Genomic DNA, 18513 nt, shown 5'->3' with positions numbered 1-18513 from the left:
TGATTTGGACCTTGAGATTTCTGTCCGGTGCTCCCGTGTGGGTCTCTGTCAATTGCAGTGGGTTTTTGATCCTACTGCACGTACTGGCTTTGTGGGAGCCTAGGCAGTTTGAATGCTCACCTTACGAGACCTGGATAGAGGTGGGCAGTCCTTGGGCTTCCCACAGGTCAGGGAACCCTGATTGCTCTTCGAGCAGATGAGGGAGGGGGACTTGATCAGGGGGAGGGGGAGGGAAATGGGAAGCGGTTGTGGGGACGAGGCAGAAATCCTTAATAAATAAATAAATAAATAAATAAATAAATAAAATAAAATAAAATGTGAGAGTTAGCTAAACAAGCCTGAGCTATTGGCCAAGCATTTACAACTAAGCCTCAGTATTTATTTGGGAGCTGCTGGTGGGACAGAAACTTCTGTCTACAGAACTCACCTTAAACAGCATTCAAAATAGTTTCTGAGTGATCCTAACTACGCTTGTCCTTCAGTTCAGTTCATAGCAAAATGTCACATGCTAGGTAGTCCATGACAAAAGGACTGCTATTAATCTGTGATGACTTCTCTGTGAGCACCCATGGCAGAGTACAGTGTGCAATCCCCCTCCTTTAAGTATACTTAATTTTTTTTAATTACATTTACAGGGATTGGACAGATGACTCAGCAGTTAAGAGCATAGGCTGGGGTTCAATTCTCAGCACCTGCATAGCAGCTCAAAACCTGTAAATCTAAAGCCCCCTTTTGGCCTCTGTCAGCACCAGACCCTCAAGTGGTACACAGACATATAAGCAGGTAAAACACCCATACACATAGTAATAAATTTAAATTATATTTATGTGTTATGTGAGCTCGCACACTGTAACATGGATGTGGAGATCAGAGGACAACTTCTGGGTGCCAGTTCTCATCCTCCACCGTGTAAGACCAAATTCAGGTTGTCATGCATGGTGGCACATGTCTGACCTGCTGAGTCATCCCATAAGGCTTGCAGACTCTTTAAAGCTGTCTTAACCTCATTAATAAAGGAGGGACTCTAATAGCCTCATCTCTTAAAGAACCCATTACCACACTGCTTGAACTGGGGTAGAGAGTCTCCTTCCAAACCCAGCAGTAATTACTAGAAGAAAATTAGAAACACTGAATGTCAGTAGTTTTATTAATAATTTACATATTTGAAGAAATTATTAACAAAACAAATTTGTCAGTTTTTTTTAAAGTCACACAAAAGGAAATAATGGAAAATATTGCTTTCGGGTTTGTTATAAACAATTTCACTGGGATGTGGGAGCTGTAGGCAAAGGCTGCTTGCTTGTTCCCAGCTGCCCAGACCTGAAATAACTAACCAGAAACTATATTAATTACAACACTGCTTGGTCAATAGCTTAGGCTTCTTATTAACTAACTCTTACATCTTAAATTAGCCCATTCCTATTATTTTGTGTATAACCACAAGGCTCGTGGTTTACCGGCAAGGTCCCGGGTCTTCTGTCTCCTTCGGTGGGTACATGGCGTCTCCCTGACTCTGCCTTTTTCCCTCCTCTATCTACTTGGAATTCCTGCCTGACTCTATCCTGCCCTGCTATAGGCCAAAGCAGCTTTATTCATTAATCAACAAAAGCAACACATATACAGAAGGACTTCCCACACCAGGGAGCCAAGTTTATTAAACTGAAAAAAATTTAAATGTCTTTAGAACCTAGAGCTTTAAAAATAACATGTGAAAATACTATTTGGGGGGGGGGAGGTCAAGGTTCAAATAAGTCATGCTTTTTTTTTTATTATTCTTGCTATTATAGACTTGATGGCATTCATTGGTGGGGACACATAACTTCTTGCATGGATTAGACACCAAGGGACTAACCTGAGCATATAAACTAGAAACAGAGAAGAATGAGATAAAGTATTACATTACCGAACTGCTTAACAGGCAAGCTGTGCATACTTCCTAGAAGCCAGAAAGCAGAGCTAATAAAGACTGGTCTTCTTCATCATCCTCAAAAACTCTTCCTCGTTAATCTCTCCGTCACCATCACGGTCCGCTTCATCGAGCATTTCCTGTAAAACGAAACGTGACACAGTAGACTGAAACCATTAAAAACGCCTCACGATGGAAACGCAGCAGGAATTTTTGTTTTGGCTGTGTACGTTCAACTAAGCCACACAAACCGTGTGAAACTACACACGCGTCATAATTACAAAATAAACAAGATTTACCTGCAATTCTTCTTCTGTTAAGTTTTCCCCTAGTTCCTTGGCAACCCTCTTGATGTTATTCAGTGATATGGTGCCAGTAGCATCATCATCAAATAATTTAAAAGCCTTCAGTATCTCTTCTTTCTCATCCTTTTCATTCTTTAGGAAATGAAATGTCATGGGTTAATTTGTTTATTTATTTGTTCTATCACGCTGGACTTAGTAGGTCTGTAATTCTAGAGCTGTGTGTGCACATCTGTACCAGGAGGCTGAGTTCTCAGCCTAGATCTCCTTTCACAATTATTCCGACCTGCCCACACCTGCCATTGAAGCACATCAGACAGCAAGCTCCGAGATCCGGGGGTGTTTTCAGGGGCAGTGGCAAAAGTGGGCACTCAGGGATTGCCAGGGACAAGGCTTCAAGTTTGGGCTCCTTCCATCTTGCCCTATGTCAGTATTTCCCGAGAGAAGTCTATTCGACAGTCTTTACCACCCTGAAAACATACATTCTTGTGGTGTTATCGTACCCCACCCACCCGTGAATACCCATTTCCAACCCCTCCACGAAATCTCTATGCTCCAAACCCAGACACGCACAAGTCTCTGAGAGCATTTCTTTGAAAAGTAGAATGACTATACCATTTTCACACTCATAATGGCAAAAAAATCTTCGAAACAAATCGTGCCAGTCCCTTCCTTGTCCATTTCCGCTATCATTTGTCTAATTTCCTCTTTCTTTGGCTCAAATCCTAAAGCCCGCATTGCAATCTGCAACAGGAAGGGAATGTATTTTAATATGCCGTGATCTCATTTTGAGCTTTTAAGTTACTAATTAATAGCTTTTTTGTTCTCTAACAAAATCTGAGCATAGAGCTAATCCTACTGTGACAGAGTACACAACCTTGAGAATTCTGGGTCTTGACTTACCCATCAACCAAGGGCACAACTAAAACGTTAAAAGATATTGTATTGTTGACTCAGGGCAGGTAAACATACATACCTTTCAGAAGACTACCGTTAAAGGTGTAAAGAGTACCACAGATACAGGTTATGGGAAGCCTAGTGGTAGAGTCCTGGGTTCCATCCCCTCAAACCAAACACACACACACACGCACATGCACACGCACACACACAGACACATATGCACAGAAACACAAACGCACACACACACACATGCACACACACAGACACACACACACAGACACACACACACACTAATGTGGTTTTTCAAATGACCTAAAAATAATTCCAGAACCTTCAGTTCTTTCACATCTATGGTTCCAGACCCATCCACGTCGAATAAGTCAAAGGCCTCTTTTATTTCTTTTTTTTGGTCATCATTCAATTCTACTTTTGCTGCTTTTTTCTTCCATTGGTCTAAAGTTGTTCGATAGCTGGATGCCTGCAATAAGTATACAAGTGGGTGAAAACTATATTACTAGAATGTGCACATTCAAGTATCCCATTTCCTTCTATAGAATGAGAGTGCTCCCCACCCCCTCCTTGTTGCTTTTGGTTACTAATTTTTTTCTTTCTTTCTTTCTTTTTTTTTTTTTTTTTTTTTTTTTTTTTTTTGTCTTTTGAGACAAGGTTTTCCTATGGAGCCCCAGACTGGCTTGGACCTCTCAATTCTCCTGCCTAAGCCCCCTGAGTAGGGTTATGACTCTCTTGATTGAAAGTGTCGTGTTATTTTTTTCATTTAGATTTTCCTCATAAAACCACAACCTCTGAAGGGAGAAGCAGCTAAGGAAGATAGCATAGAACTGTGTGGCGTTGTCTCACAAAGCAGTTTGTCTCAGTTTATCGGGAAAGTATTAACTTGAGGAATGTGTGGTCACATACGTATCCCAGTGTTTGCAGGAGGAATGCTTAAGAGAACACAATTATCATCCCGCACTCTCCCTCCGCTAGCAAGGGTCCTACGCTACCGAAGCCCAAAAGTGAAAAACCATGGTTTTGGTGAACAGCTACTCCACAGATCTGGATGAGAATGTTTGGCTTAGGATGTGGAAGATCTTTCTGTTTGCTTCTTTCTGTCACCAAGCTGGGACACAGAACCACTATAGATTCTTCTCTCAGCAGGTGGAAGTGAGAAGGTCCTGGAGGTGGCTGTGGATCTAAGCGGCCTGCTTTATATTAGTTATGTGCTGTGGATTCTTGGTTCTAGAGCTGCTAATTTTGATGAGTAGTCTTCTTAGATCCTAGGGCAGCCATCTGAGTCTGCCTTTTCTCAGGAAGAAGTCAGTGGTCCCTTGTCTGTGAGTCGCCTGAGTTGGTGGACCCCTGACCATCAGGACTGAGTCAGTGACCCCTTCCCGTCTGCGGCTGAGTTGATGGCCGCTGTTTGTCGGTGGCCCACGTCTTGCTCCTCAGTTTGGGCACCGTCTCCGGGGCGGTATATCTTTACGTGGACCATTCCTCATAGACTGCTGGCGTTGGAGGATAAACGGAAAGGAAGACCCATCTCTGTCCCCTGGCCTAGTCACTAAGGGCATCCAAGGATCCTGGCACGAAAGTCAGAAAACTGAGAAGATCACCCGAGTCCCACAAAACTCACCATGACCCCAACCCGCTGCCCAGCCTCAGCCCGCGCAGCCCAACAACCACCCTCCCCTTCCTGGCAGGCGCTGGGGGCGGGCCGTTGCTAAGGGCGCTCAGGGTGCGCAGGCCCTCCCACTCGCTCCCGTGATTGACGGGCATTGCGCCCAATGGAAAGGAAGGAGTGCTTTGCTCGCAAACTGCCGCTGGACTGGCTGAGTTCCGGCGCTGTGTGGAGCGGCGCGCGGTGAGGAGGGTCGTGGTCCCCTCGGGCCGGAAGGGCAGGGAGGGTGGGAGCGAGAGCCCTGGCTCGCGTGCCCTCAGACCCTCCGCACACTGGAGCAACCGTCCTGCGGCCTTCCCGCCTCAGAGCCGCTCGAGGGCACGCGGCGGCGCGAAGCCCGAGGTGCTGCTTGGCGCTCGCAGACGGGGGCGGGGAGTGGTGCTCGCCGCGCGCGGGGTCCTCGCGGGGTCCCCGGGGACCGAGGGTGGCTGGAGCCAGGCTTTCTCCTCGGCGGGAGAATGCAAAGCAGTCGCTTCCTAGCGTACTGAGTAAAGCAGGCACATTTCCCAAAGCCTCTGTCGTCTCACCTTGCAGTTTGTAGTTCTTAAATCTCTCCTTAGGCTCCTGGGGAATAGGTAAGTTTATCCTGATATTAGAAGCCATTTTTCCCGTCTCCCAGTGTGAATTCAGATGATACAAATTCAAAATATTTTGTGAATGAAGTAGTAGTGTTAAAGCATTTAGCCATAATCTATTTGTATCTCATCTGGAAAGTTGGCCAGTTTTCAAAGTCATATTTAACACTAAAGAAACTTCTGAAACCCAGAAACGAATATTATATATGTATGTGTCTAATATATGTACGTGTGTATGTATTACTCATATATAAATAATATATACATATATATGACTGCTACAGTTAAACCAATTTTACATCATTTTTCTTTAGGAATTTGGATATTCTAGTTTTAAATTTCATTATTATTTTTTCGAGACTGGGTCTCACTATGAAGCTCTGGTTGTCCCGGAACTCACTAAGTAGACTCAGACTCATAGAGATCCACCTGCCAGTACACCCAGCTAAAAAAAAAAAAAAAGTAATGCTAAGTTCAGATTCTGATTTCTAGACCTTGATTAGGATACCCCAGTCTTGAAAAATGACCATTACTCTTCTGTACATAAAACTTTTAATTGCTAAGCAAGATAGTAAAGCCATACACATTATTAAACTACCGAATTTACCCAGTGCACTCTACCTGTCATGCGCCATGACGGCTTCTGGTGAGCTTGGAAGAAACTTAGTAAAAAGTAGATGTTTGATTTGGGGCAGTTGATCATTTAGTTATGTTTTGTGTTTTTCTCAGACACATTTCTAATTATCATTTGAAGGAGGAGCCCACTTTAAAAGCAATCAAAGGGCCCCAACTAAGAGGTCCAAAGGTACTTGAAAGAGGAACACTAGCAGTAACATCCGTTTGCTCCTTTAATATTTATACTCAACTTTGGGATGAGCTGGCACTTGTCAAATGTTTGCTGAATGCCGATGCTAAGTTGTCAGCAGTGTTCTAGATACCATTCTCAGTGACTGGAATTGTCATCTGGAAAATCGTGTCAACAGAAAACGCTGGCCTGTGCGTCATAGATGTACAATGCTCATTTTGTAAAGTTTCAGAGGAGAAGAAGAAAGTTTATCTCCTTGGAGCAGATAAACAGTATCTGGCATATGGAAGGGAAAAGGTTTGTGGTTTGTAATAGGTTGACCAGGGTAGATGTCCCTGAAAAGGAAATTTGGGGAAGCATTTCAAGATAGTTAAGGCAGACGATTTCCTGGAGAGGAGCATTGCAAAGGACAGACATGTAGAAATACTGAGGCAGGAAGCATGCCTTACATATTCTAAAAGCACACAGGAGGCCTGAGCAGGGCAGAACAGATGAGTCGGAGAGGAGGAAGCGTGGGTTTTAGTGCTATGAGGACATGGCCTTTACTTGGGGTGAGTTAGGGAGACTCAGATTCTAGCGTAGAAGGGGTGTGACTCCCTTTCATGGGAGTGCCCATGCTGGACAAAGGACTAAAGACTATTCTGACTGCTTCCAAGCAGGGGATGTTGTGGTTAGACTATCGTGTTAGCTGTAGACTGGAGGTGAATAAACTTGGTTCTCATGATGAAAATTCTAGTTATACCCATCAAGAAATAAAGTATAACCCCTGAAAGGCATGTCTTAAGTGTTCTAACCTGAATATTTAGCCAAGGCAAGGTACGGTCTTTGGAAAGAAGATTTCTGAAGTCAACCTCCCAGTTAAATAATCTGATTCTCCCTCTCATTGCAGATAATAAGTTGAGGAAACAGTATTCCGACATTGACCTGTTTGTGGAGGGCGTCAGTGCGGGGTACCGCAGGACGACAGTCGGGTTGTGTTGGTGCAGTGCCCAGAACAGTTCCCAGAGGTATTTGATCACTTCTGAAATCACCCATCTTCCCATCCTCTTCACTGTTACTGCCTTTTTATTCCCAGCCTTATTTTGAGTTTGTATTAGTGATTAGCCCATTGCAACCTCTTCAGAACCATTTAGGACTTCTCCCAAAGTTAGGACTGCTAAGACAATTTTTCAGTTATTGCTCAAACTGGAAATAGATTCAAATGCTAGAAGATCTCTTTTGAGTATTAACGTCGATATTTGTTATATATGACTTTTCTTTGCAGATGCTTGAAATTTATCCTGTGTATGGACAAACCTTTTGTAACATAATTCCATACAGACTGAGGTTGAAATACCTATGGGTTTTTCCTCTTGTTCCAGGTAGTTTTCCACTCACAGAGTGGTGTCCTTAATTATGATCTAGAAATAGACCATAAGCAGAACTCCTATCACGGCCCCCACCCCCGTAAAAGACATAGACCCTGGCAAGGCAAGGGTCTCTACAGGACTTCGAAGTAGTCAGAGGGTTTGAAAGAGGGAAACGAAGAGTCCAAAGAAGAGAGAAGGAGCTGGGGTGGAAGTGAAGCAAATTGTAGCTGATACAAGAATTGACAGTGTAAACTTGGGCCGTGGTTACACGGGGATACCCTTAATGTGAGGAGATTTTGCCCATGTTTCTCAATATCATGCTTCATTTTCCACAAATAGGTTAATTATTTTAGTATCAACTTTATATTTTTGTTGTGATTTCATTTATGATATGTTTCAAGCATCTTATACAAGGTAAACTCAAATTTTGTTAGCAGTGAAAAACAGCCAGACTTTTAAACTTGTCCTTTCAAACAAATTTTTCTCCATTGACTGGATATTCATGAAGGGAGAAATAGATCACTGCCTCCAAAAATCAGATTATGGCAAATTATAAATATAAATGTAAAGAAAAGAACAGTATTTAAAAGAGAAATTTCCTGGCTCCAGAACTTAACTGAAAGTTACAGCTTTTGCAACAATATGGTGTTGGCATAAAATGATTACATCCTCCAGTGCAATTGCATTGACAGCCCAGAAGTAAACCCATGTGTGTATAGCAAGTAGCATGTTCATTTTTGATAAGGGTACTAAGAACATACAGGAGAAAAAATAGTTCATTTAACAGGAGGTACTGAGACACCTGGAGAGTCACATGCACAAGAACCCCCGCCTCACACCATATACAAAAGTTAGTCTCAAATCAATCAGTAAGCTAAATAAGGATAGAATTCTGAAGAAAATACTGGGTTAAGTATGTATCACCTTGGATATGGCAATGGATTCTTCATATACCACCAAGAACATGAGCCACAGCATCCACAAATAAGTATTAAATTTTACCGCCACTAAAAGAACAGTATTTAAAACAGAAATTTCTTGGCTTCAGAACTTAACCAAAAGTTACGGTTTTTCTGAGTGAAAGAACATTATCAAACAGCAGAGACGTCCTATAAAACACTAGATTGTATGCAAATCAGATAGGGTAGCCCCTCAACATCCATCCATAGGGGAACGATTCTAAGACGCCACCATAGAAGCTAAAGTCCACACATACTTAAGTGCTTTATATAAAATGGTAGAGTACTTAAGTCTAGCTTATACACATACTTAGGTATATCCTTAAAATTAATATAATAATAAACTAAGAAAATATAAACACTAGTTTCATAGTTGTTATAATTCATTGCTTAAGGAATGATGACAGAATATAAGTTACATGTTCAAAACAGATGCAGAGTTTATTTTTGTGTTTTTTCAAACATTGTCTTATGAGTGGTTGTTTGGATCCACGAGTGTGAGGTTAGCTGTTGTTTCATAAGGGTTTGCTGTCTGACGTGTAAAGAGTGCTTCCAACTCAATAACAGAAACCTTTTAATAGCCCGCTCTTAAAATAGGCAGAAAACTTCAGTGGGTATTTCTCTAAAGAAGATAGACACATATCCTAGGCCCATAAAAAGATGTTTAATATCATTAGTCATTAGGAAAATGGAAGTCAAAACCACAATGAACTGTCTTTTCACATCTGCTAGTGTGTTTAAAATCTGACAAAAGCAAAGTTGTTGAATGTACTAGTGACTGAACAGTGCTGTCTGTCACACACGAACACACAAAATTCATACCCACCCAGAATGTGGTTTTGTTTGAAAGTAGTCTTCGTAGAGGCAATTAGTTGAGATGAAGTCATACTGGGTCAGGGTAGTCTGTAAGTGCAGTAACTGGTGTTTTAATTAACAAAAAGGACAATCGAAGCAGTCAGATATTAAAGTTATGCAACTAAAAGCCAAGGAATGCCAGGAGCAAGTAGAAGTTGGAAGAGAAAAAAATGTATCCTTCCCTAGGGTCCTGAGGGAAAGCACTGCCCTGCAGCACCGTCATCTCGCGAGTATGACTGTGTGTTGTAGCCTCCTGTAATCTGGAGTAGCAGCCCGGGAAAACTAACACAGTAAGAATGTGAAGAAATCAAAACCTTTGTCCATTGCTACTGGCAATGCTCTACTGTTTGGGAAAACATCTGGGCAGTTCCCTAAGCTAAACATAGAGTTACCAAATGACCCAGGAATTTCATTTCTAGATTTGTAGCTAAAAGATCTAGAAACAGGTTCAAAAATGTGCTTGTACAGAATCTTCACAGCAGTCAAACACAAGCTCAGTAGCTAAAAGGTGGAAACAGCCCAAATGTGTAGCAGTGGGGAAATAGGCGTATAAAATGTGGTTCCTACTAAGTGGATTATTGTTGAGTAATAAATGTGGAAGAACCCCAAAAATATGCTAAATAAAATGTGGAAAGGTCACATATTCCATGATTCCTTTTATATAAAATACCAAGAATAGGTCAAAACAGACTGCAAGCAAATTAGCAATTACCGGTTACAGAAAGAAACAGAGTTACTGCTGAGCAGTTTTCAGACTTTCTTTTGTGACTATTAAATCTTTAGGAACAAGATAGAGGTGGCAGTTATATAACATTGTGGATATGCTAAATCTAAATTGTATTCTTTAAATTAAGGTCACTTCATTTTATCAAGATCAGTAGCCTTTCAAGGTGAGTAAGATGAAGTCAGAGAGAGTCAGAGGATTGGAGGATATGATGGATAGAGTGATTGAAATCATTGACTTGAGAGTTTAGTAGGGAGATGATAATACAGGGGAAGGAGGTGAAGGACAGAAAAAGTAAGGCCAGGTAGATATGATGAATCTAAGGATTGCTCAAATTAAATCTGAGGGTATATTTTAATATAATGTTTTGATATTATCAAGGAATATGTGTGAGTGTATTGTAAGTGTTTGTTATGTAACACAGAAAATTTCATTGAAAAAAAAAAGGACTTGGGAGTGAGTTCATATAATGCTGTAGTTATTGCTGGGCCTGCCCATCCTTTCTACCTTTGTTAGTCCTTGAAAGCCTGTAAGAAGCTGTTCTGGAGGAATAAAACCTGTGCTCAAGCCTAAAAGATGTGTGGACTGTAGCGCTCTCCCTTCCACAGATGAGTGTCGCTAGTTCAGAAACAAATTTACCAGAGTTACGATCTGTATTAGAACAAGATTCTGATTAAAAATATTCAAAGAATCGTGAAAGCCTTATGGTATCATCTAGCTTCAGTTCCTTATCTAGTGGAGGTCACACCTCCTCGGGTAGTAGTAGTTTTATTATAGATGGTTTCTCAGTTATAAAGTACCATTGTTAGCTGGGTACACACCTTTAATCCTAGCTTTAATCCCAGCACTCAGGAGGCAGAGGCGGGCGGATCTCTATAAGTTCGAGGCCAACCTGGCCTTCAGAATGAGTTCCGAAACAGCCAGAACTACACTGAGAAATCTGGTCTCAAAAAACCAAAAGAAAAACAAATTAAAAAAAAAATGAGAAAGCACCATTGTTTAAAAACTTTTTAGTATTGACTTAATAATCTTTCTCTTGGTCTCTTGATATTCATTTTGGAGGTGACTTCTAAAATATTATCTTGAATAATTCCAGTTGCCTTTGGATCTCCTTTAAATAGTATGCTTTTTCCTTCGTAATGTAATCAATTCCCAAATCTTTCTCCCCATTATCTGGCTTCATAATTTTAGAAGATTAAGTGGCTGTTTTATTTTGAGTCTGGTACTTGGTTAGTCAGTCAAACTTAAAAGGATGGCAGTATAACTGAACGTACATAAAACTGTGCTCTCCACTGTCCTGAGCACTGTCTCCTCATGCTAGCTGTGAAGTAGCTTCTGTGATTAGTCTCTTTTTCCAGATGTGTAAACTGAAGGGCTAGCTGCCTGTTAGCAGTAGAGCAAAATTCAAGCCCGGGCTCAGGTTTAAGAAGCTTTCAAACACTACATCAAGTGATTTCTTATTCTTAACACAAGTGGTTTCCATTATAGGATAAAGCTTATTTCTTAACATAACATGAAATATCCTCATAACCCAATTCCTCCTCTACTGGAGCCTTAGGTTCTTCAACTCCTTGCCGTGTGTGCCATATTCTCATAATACCAGACTCCTGGTACACAGTGCTTTTCCTTCCTTCCTTCCTTCCTTCCTTCCTTCCTTTCTTTTTTAACATAGTTGTACATTCACAACCACCCCCTTGCTCAGTTTGCACAGTTATCCCACAGATGACATGATGGAACACGCCTGTAATTCTAGCACTTTCAAGGTGGAGAAAGGGCGATCACAAATTTAAGACCATCTTATATAGTAAAACCCTGTCTCAAAAGAATCGTAGCACAAATGTTTTAAGTCTCATTCTGCAGATTGCCTTCTGGAAACCCTGCTTGTTGCCTGTATTCCTCTCCATTTCCTCTGTCATGTGGAGTGGTCAGTCCTCTCTCTACTGCCCAGTCCCCATGCCCTTCTGGAAGCCTTGCTTATTGTCTGTACTCCTCTCTATTTCCTCTGCCATGTGGAGTGGTCAGCCACCACCCTGTCCCACACCCTTGATTTACTCTTCTGCATCATCACGCTGATCACAGTAATTGAAACTCTGTCCAAAAGTGTGAGCTGTGTTTTCTTCTCTTTATAGAGCCCTTGTCATCAGTCACCCAGCAAAGTTTCAAGTGTTGGTTTATTTGCAGATAATTGCTCGTGGTGATGGCTTGCAGCGTCATAAACAAAAGAAGGCACGTGGGACTTCAACAGCTTTCATCATTCGCACAAACAGGAAGAAGTTTCCTAGGCCCAGTAAAAGCCACCAAGTTTATTACAGATGCAGAGTGTCATGAGAGTGTGTTAATCAGCTCAACAGTCAGACTTCTTGAAGGTTTGGATTTAACCTGTGCAGTGGGGCAGCTTCTCAACGAAGCAGTTCAAGCACAGCATGGTGCACATAGAATTGGAACCAGCACTCTCTTGTTTCTTGTTGGTGCATGGAGCAGAGCTGTTGAAGAATGTCTCCATCTGGGTGTTCCCACTACAATAATAGTGTCAGTAATGTCTGAGGGCTTGAACTCTTGTATTGAAACAGTAGTTTCCCTTCAAGTACCCATATGCCATGTATTTGACCACATGGACAACTCAAGGATAGTTTACAAACTTGAAACAGTTGATGTCAACTTGCGTCCTTCAGGTCCTGGGTTGTTAAAGGAAAAACATCATTTCAAAGATGCTACATCTCGGTTACTGTCCTCTTACAGTCTTTCTGGGAGCCATGCTACATCACCCAAATTCTTCAAAACTCAGGCTAAGGTTGAAACAGAAGAAAACATACCACAGACTCTGCGAAACAGCCTGCATGCAGATTCCTTCTGCAGAAAGTCAGCATTAACTCACAGTAGGCATTTTACTAGGACAGATAATAGCCACGGGATAAGCAGACCTGATGGATTTCTAGAACAGTGTGGGTCATCAACTCCCAGAACTTCTTCATGTAATGCATTGGTAGAGTTAGCAGTCGGCTTAAGCCATGGAGACCACAGCAGCATGGCATTGGCAGAAGCAGCTGTGAGGCTGCAGTGGCAGAGTGTGCATCTGCAGCGAGACAACTGTGAGGCACCATTTGTGTTTGATGTTTCAAGACTCCTCACTTGCTGTCTCCCGGGCTTACCTGAAACTTGTTCTTGTGTTTGTTTAGGATATGTCACTGCCGTACCCATGTCTAGTCTTGCTCTGATAAAGGAATTGCAGGATCAACCTTTCCGGGTGATTCTCATCGAGGGTGACCTCACAGAGAGTTACCGCCACCTGGGATTTAATAAGTCTGTAAATATTAAGACTAAGTTAGATAGTGGAAAGCTTCCAGAAGATAGTGCAGAAGAACTGTGGGCAAAAAGTGTGTTGCAGGTGTTAACCCAGTTCAATGTGAACCTCGTCCTGGTACAAGGAAATGTATCTGAACACCTCACTGAAAAATGTACGCACAGTAAGCGGCTGGTGATTGGGTCGGTGAATGGCAGTGCGTTGCGAGCGTTTGCAGAGGCTACAGGAGCAGCACCAGTAGCCTATGTTACACAAGTGAACGAAGACTGTGTGGGCTCTGAGGTCTCCGTGACCTCCTGGACAAGTCCTCATGATGTGAGCGGGCGCAACAGAATGGCAGTCTTGTTAAAAACAGAAAGAATTAATTTGATTACAGCCGTACTCACCAGCCCAGTAAGTGCTCAGATGGAAGCCAAGGAAGACAGGTTTTGGTCTTGTGTATATCGTTTGTATCATGCCCTAAAAGAGGAGAAGGTCTTCCTTGGTGGTGGTGCTGTTGAATTTTTATGTCTTAGTCATCTTCAGATTCTTGCTGAACAACCTTTAAATAAAGAAAATAATGCTTGTTCAGGATGGCTTCCTGATTCTTCCTCTTGGATGGCCTCGTCTCTGTCCGTCTATAGACCTACTGTGCTGAAGTGCATGGCAAGCGGGTGGCGTGAATACCTGTCAGCTGTCATGTGTAACACCGCCACTCACCCATCAGCCGTGGAAGCCAGCACGTGCATTCAACATCATGTACAAAAGGCCACCAGCTCTGGCTCCCCTTCATCTTACATCTTGAGTAAATACAGTAAACTAAGTAGTGAACTTTTTCATTCAGGTATTTCAGATAACCTGGAGCTAGTTCCGAGAGTTTATGATACTGTTACCCCAAAGACCGAAGCATGGCGCCGAGCATTGGACTTAGTGCTCTTAGTGCTTCAGACAGACAGTGAAATAATTACTGGACTTGAACACACACAGATAAACTCACAGGAATTAGATGGAGTTTTATTTTTGTAGGGTCAGCTAAATCTTTAGGAAATAAGCAATATCGTATTAATAAATTTTAAAGTGTGTGGGAGTGTGCATGCATGTCCAAGGAGGGCAGAAGAGGGCACCGGATCCCCTGGAACCACAGTTTTAGGTTTATAAGCTGACCAGTGTTGGTGCTGAGAACCCAACTGTGCAAGAGCAGCAAGCCCTCTTAACCTTTTAGCCGTTTCTCCAGTTGTAATAAATATTTATAGTTAGATCATAGTGTCTAAATTATTAGCAATTGTCAAGAATGAGTTGATGTCTATCAATAGCTACAGTTCTGAATTTTGCCCTATTTATAAGCTAACAAATTAGCCTGTTCTTATTTCACAGGTGCTATAGGATACCCCTGGATTAGCAGCAGAGCGCTTTTGCCATTCACAGCAGAATCTACATTCAAAGTATTGTGTTGGCTTTTCTGTCCCACAAGAGCATCACAGAGGGCCAGTGACAGGACCTGAAACAAAGGGTGTTCTCTTGTAAGACAAATGCTGAACTTGTAATATTTACTGCCAAAGCAGAAATAAGTCCACTTATTTGTCCAACAGGAGTGATTACATCCTTCAACAGGGCTTAAGGCAAACCAGCCATGAACATGGACTAGATAAAGATTGGTCAAGCTTTTATATTCTTTGCATCTATAGTAAGCACAGAGATATCTTTATATTATTTACATCTATAGTAAGTATGGAGATGCTGTCTCAGTTACTTTTCTATTGCTGTAATAAGACAAACCAGGGCAACTTAAAAAAGACTTTAATTTGGCTTTATGGTTCAGAGAGTCAGAGCTCATGACGACAGAGCAAAAGCATGGTGGCAGTGGCATCTGTGAGCTCACATCTTGGTCCCCTAGTAGGAGGTGGGGAGTTGAGGGGAGAGTGCAGTGACATCATCTGTGAGCCTACATCTTGGTCCCCTAGTAGGAGGTGGGGAGTTGAGGGGAGAGTGCAGAGACCTCACCCAGTGTAACACACCTTCTCCAAAAGGGCCACATGTTCCAGACAATCCCAGATATTTCCACCATGCCTTCCTTCTTTCCATTATTCTTTAAGCACATCTTTAGAGGACTGTCTTGGTCTTTTTTGTCTTTCATCTTCAATCCCCACAACCAGTATAATCACTATTAACATTTAGGGGATGGTTTTCTAAGGCTTCTTAAATTTATATGTCTGTAAATACATTTTGACCCCAAAGTGGCATCACTGTATATAGTGACATTTCAACTGTATTTTAATAAATAAAGACTGCCTGAAGATCTGAGAGTACAACAGTCCCACTGGTCAGCCTTACAGACCAGGTTATGCTAACACACACCCTTAATCCCAATAGCCACCCTAGTTGCCGTAGGGTGGTACATGCCTTTAATTCCAGGGTGCACGCCTTTAATCCCAGCCCTAGAGAAGAAGAATAAATGGGGGTGAGGGTGAGAGATGGGAGAGACAGCTCTCACAGTCTCATTCTGAGATTCTAGGAGGCAGGGTCACCATTTCAGATTGAGGTCAAGGTAAGAGCCAGTAACTGGCTGTTTTGCTTTTTGGATCTTCAGGTTGAACCCCAATTTCTGACCCTGAGTTTTTATTAATTGTGCATCAGCTGTACATATTACAAATTGTCTACTTCTGTGGATTAATCTATTTAGCGTTTACCTAATATTCTTAAGAGTTCAGTGGTGCCATCATCACTCCCGCACAGTGACTCACCACTACCTGTTTATGTGAGTTCTTCTCTGTTCAGTCAGTCTTGGTTTGGAAGACTGTAACAAGTCTTTTTCTGTCCCACCAGCCTGCTCCCAAATAATGACATGGGGACTTATTATAAAAGCTCGGCCTATAGCTTAGGCTTGTTCCTAACTAGCTCTTATAACTTAAAATTAACCCATTTTTATTAATCTGTGTTCTATCATGTAGCATTACCTCTCTTCCATCTTGCACCTTCTGTTTCCTCTCTGTGTCCCCTGCCTTCTCCTGTGAGCCTAGATTCCTCCTCTTCCTTTCTCTCTCTAGAAATCGCACCTATACCTCTTGCCTAGTATTGGCTGTTCAGTCTTTTGTCACACCAATCATAGCAAATACATCTTCACATGGTATACAGATACCCACAACAGAAGATGTAGAGAGATCTTTGCAACTTTAAGACTTTGTTGCAGTCTCCTAAAGGTTGTTAATTCTCCCAAGCTTGTACATACATAATTCATCTAGACTTTATCTTGGTAGACTATATGAATTAAGAACCTAAACCTTTTTTAGTATTTATCCACAATATTAGGTTGTTGTTGCTCCTTCAGATAATTCGTAGCAATGAGAAGGAAATGCTGGGGTGTGGAAGAGAGCCCACATCACCATTTCTGTTCTTTTTCCCCGGGGAGTCATAGTGTTCAGCTATTCATTTATTCATTTATCTGTTTATGGCCACCACGAATGCATTGCCGCACAAAACACAGTGCAGCGTTGTAATAAAAAAGTTAACACAGCAGAAATGTGAAGGCAGCATCCTTTTCCAAAGCCTCTTCCTGTGTTGCCCCGGGTTCCCCTCCTGAAGCACTTGTACTTGTCAGTACTTAGTTCTAAAAGGACCTAATGAGGCCTTCTTTCCTCTGACCTGTAGGTGGCAGACTTCCTCTCCCGTGATCCCCAAATTTGTCCTCATGTTTAAAACCCCCAGAACTAAAGGAGATTGTTTCAGAGGAGGGTAGCACCAGTCTTCAGGGCCTTCACTAACCCGGGTTCTGTGGGCAGTTCTTTGTTTTCTGCTTGGGAGGCCTTCCTCTGCCATTAGCAAGCCTTGGCTTGGGAAAGTGAATCGAGTTCCCCCAAACTACTCTTAGGTGACAGTTGACTGCATCACCCTTACTATGACCTCCAGCTCTAATGCTGATTTAGTTATAGTAAAGCTCATTTAAAGGGGTAAAAAATAGAGCTTTTTTTCCCCCCCTTAAATAAAGCTAGACTTGAAAATGTGAGTGAGCTTAATGCTGTGAGATTTGGAGACTGCAGAGCCGTGTCTGCCCCTCCAGCAGGCATTTGATAATTGCATGATGTATCCTTTACTATAAAATGGTCTTTTGTGTTAGATGGTTTTGCCTTCTGAGCATGGTTAGGAGAGCTCAGTTATGATGGTAAGCAGGTTAGGTGTTTAAATGCACACAAAGCTCCCAGTTGCCATAGTTTATCGAGATATAACTCATTGTGAGCTAAGGACATCCGTACTGTGTAAAGAGCTAAACCTTACCCTTGGCTGTCACCCACAGTAGCAAATAGCAGGAATATTTCCTAAGAGCGGAGTGCCAGCTCTGACGTCCACGTCTGTGTGTGTCAATGTGAAGTTGTGCCTATTTGACCGCAACACATCTTTCAGTCTATTTCAGACTATTCTGACGTTTGTTTGCCTTTTCTGTTTTTTTTTTTCCATCTTGGTAATCGCATTAGAAAAATTTCCAATGTGTTTATATCTGGTATTCTGAAGAAAATTCTTTATACATGGTGCATGAATTAAAGAAAGCTTAGACGTTCCTGACCTATTAGCAGTATTGAGCAGTGTGGTTTGGGTAGAAATGTTTCCTGTGCTGACCTCTTGAGCAGGAAGTGGGGAAAAGCTATTTCCCAATATGTTTCCACTATGGAATAAATGTCAAATTAGACCTAAGACAAACTAGGTGTAATAGTACAATTCCAGCCCTAGGAAGACTGAGGCAGGAGGATCACGTGGGATACATGGAAAGATCTTGTCTTCATTGGGGGAAAAGGGACATTGGAGATATAATGCATTTTCCCTTTATCTCTTGCTCGAGTAAAATAACCACAGATTTCCTAATGTGTTTCAGGAGAGTAAGGATCTGGTGGGGCATCTCTCCAGCTTCAGAACCTAGACCCAGAGCCTGACTCTTGAGCTGGAACCTCCTGGGCAGCTAGGATTTCTGCAGTGGCTTAGCCTGACTGTGCTGCAGGGTTACCTGCTTTTACAGCTGCTCAGGGCCCATAACCTTTCTTATTCTGGGGAGGAAATACATACAGTTTACTCTGGGGGGGTTGTTTCTGTTTGTTCTTAAGGCAGCATTGTGGGTATCCTAGGCTCTTCACATTTGATGAAGGGGTAAGGGTGTCTCCACCTTGCATGTGCGGGCAGTGTAGGTGTGCACCACT

At 42.2% G+C, this 18513-nt stretch overlaps 2 protein-coding genes across 3 annotated transcripts; one reads left to right on the top strand and one right to left on the bottom strand.

Moving 5' to 3' along the window:
- Nucleotides 1-1945: 1945 nt before the first annotated feature.
- LOC121452762 (centrin-4) lies at nucleotides 1946-4600 on the bottom strand. Its single transcript, XM_041659018.1, has 5 exons — nucleotides 4544-4600; nucleotides 3440-3586; nucleotides 2824-2952; nucleotides 2206-2343; nucleotides 1946-2046 (listed from the first exon to the last, which is right to left on the bottom strand). The coding sequence occupies exons 1-5, from the start codon at nucleotides 4598-4600 to the stop codon at nucleotides 1957-1959; spliced, it is 561 nt and encodes a 186-aa protein (XP_041514952.1). The 3' UTR covers nucleotides 1946-1956.
- Nucleotides 4601-4896: 296 nt separating this feature from the next.
- Bbs12 (Bardet-Biedl syndrome 12) lies at nucleotides 4897-14359 on the top strand. Of its 2 annotated transcripts, none has more exons than XM_041659154.1 (3): nucleotides 4897-4969; nucleotides 7056-7173; nucleotides 12235-14359. In XM_041659154.1, exon 3 carries the CDS (start codon nucleotides 12251-12253, stop codon nucleotides 14357-14359), a length of 2109 nt encoding a protein of 702 aa, XP_041515088.1. In that variant the 5' UTR covers nucleotides 4897-4969; nucleotides 7056-7173; nucleotides 12235-12250. The 2 variants fall into 2 exon arrangements, with proteins under 2 accessions (XP_041515088.1, XP_041515089.1); XM_041659155.1 differs by lacking the exon at nucleotides 4897-4969 and adding an exon at nucleotides 5242-5361.
- The last annotated feature ends 4154 nt before the right edge of the window (nucleotides 14360-18513 follow it).

This window comes from Microtus oregoni, unplaced genomic scaffold (assembly GCF_018167655.1).
Source record: "Microtus oregoni isolate MIOR12 unplaced genomic scaffold, Mior012 000010F_ref0000083, whole genome shotgun sequence".
Classification (NCBI taxonomy): domain Eukaryota; kingdom Metazoa; phylum Chordata; class Mammalia; order Rodentia; family Cricetidae; genus Microtus; species Microtus oregoni.
Note: the sequence above shows the minus strand (reverse complement) of the source record. Positions and strands in the feature narration are given on the sequence as shown.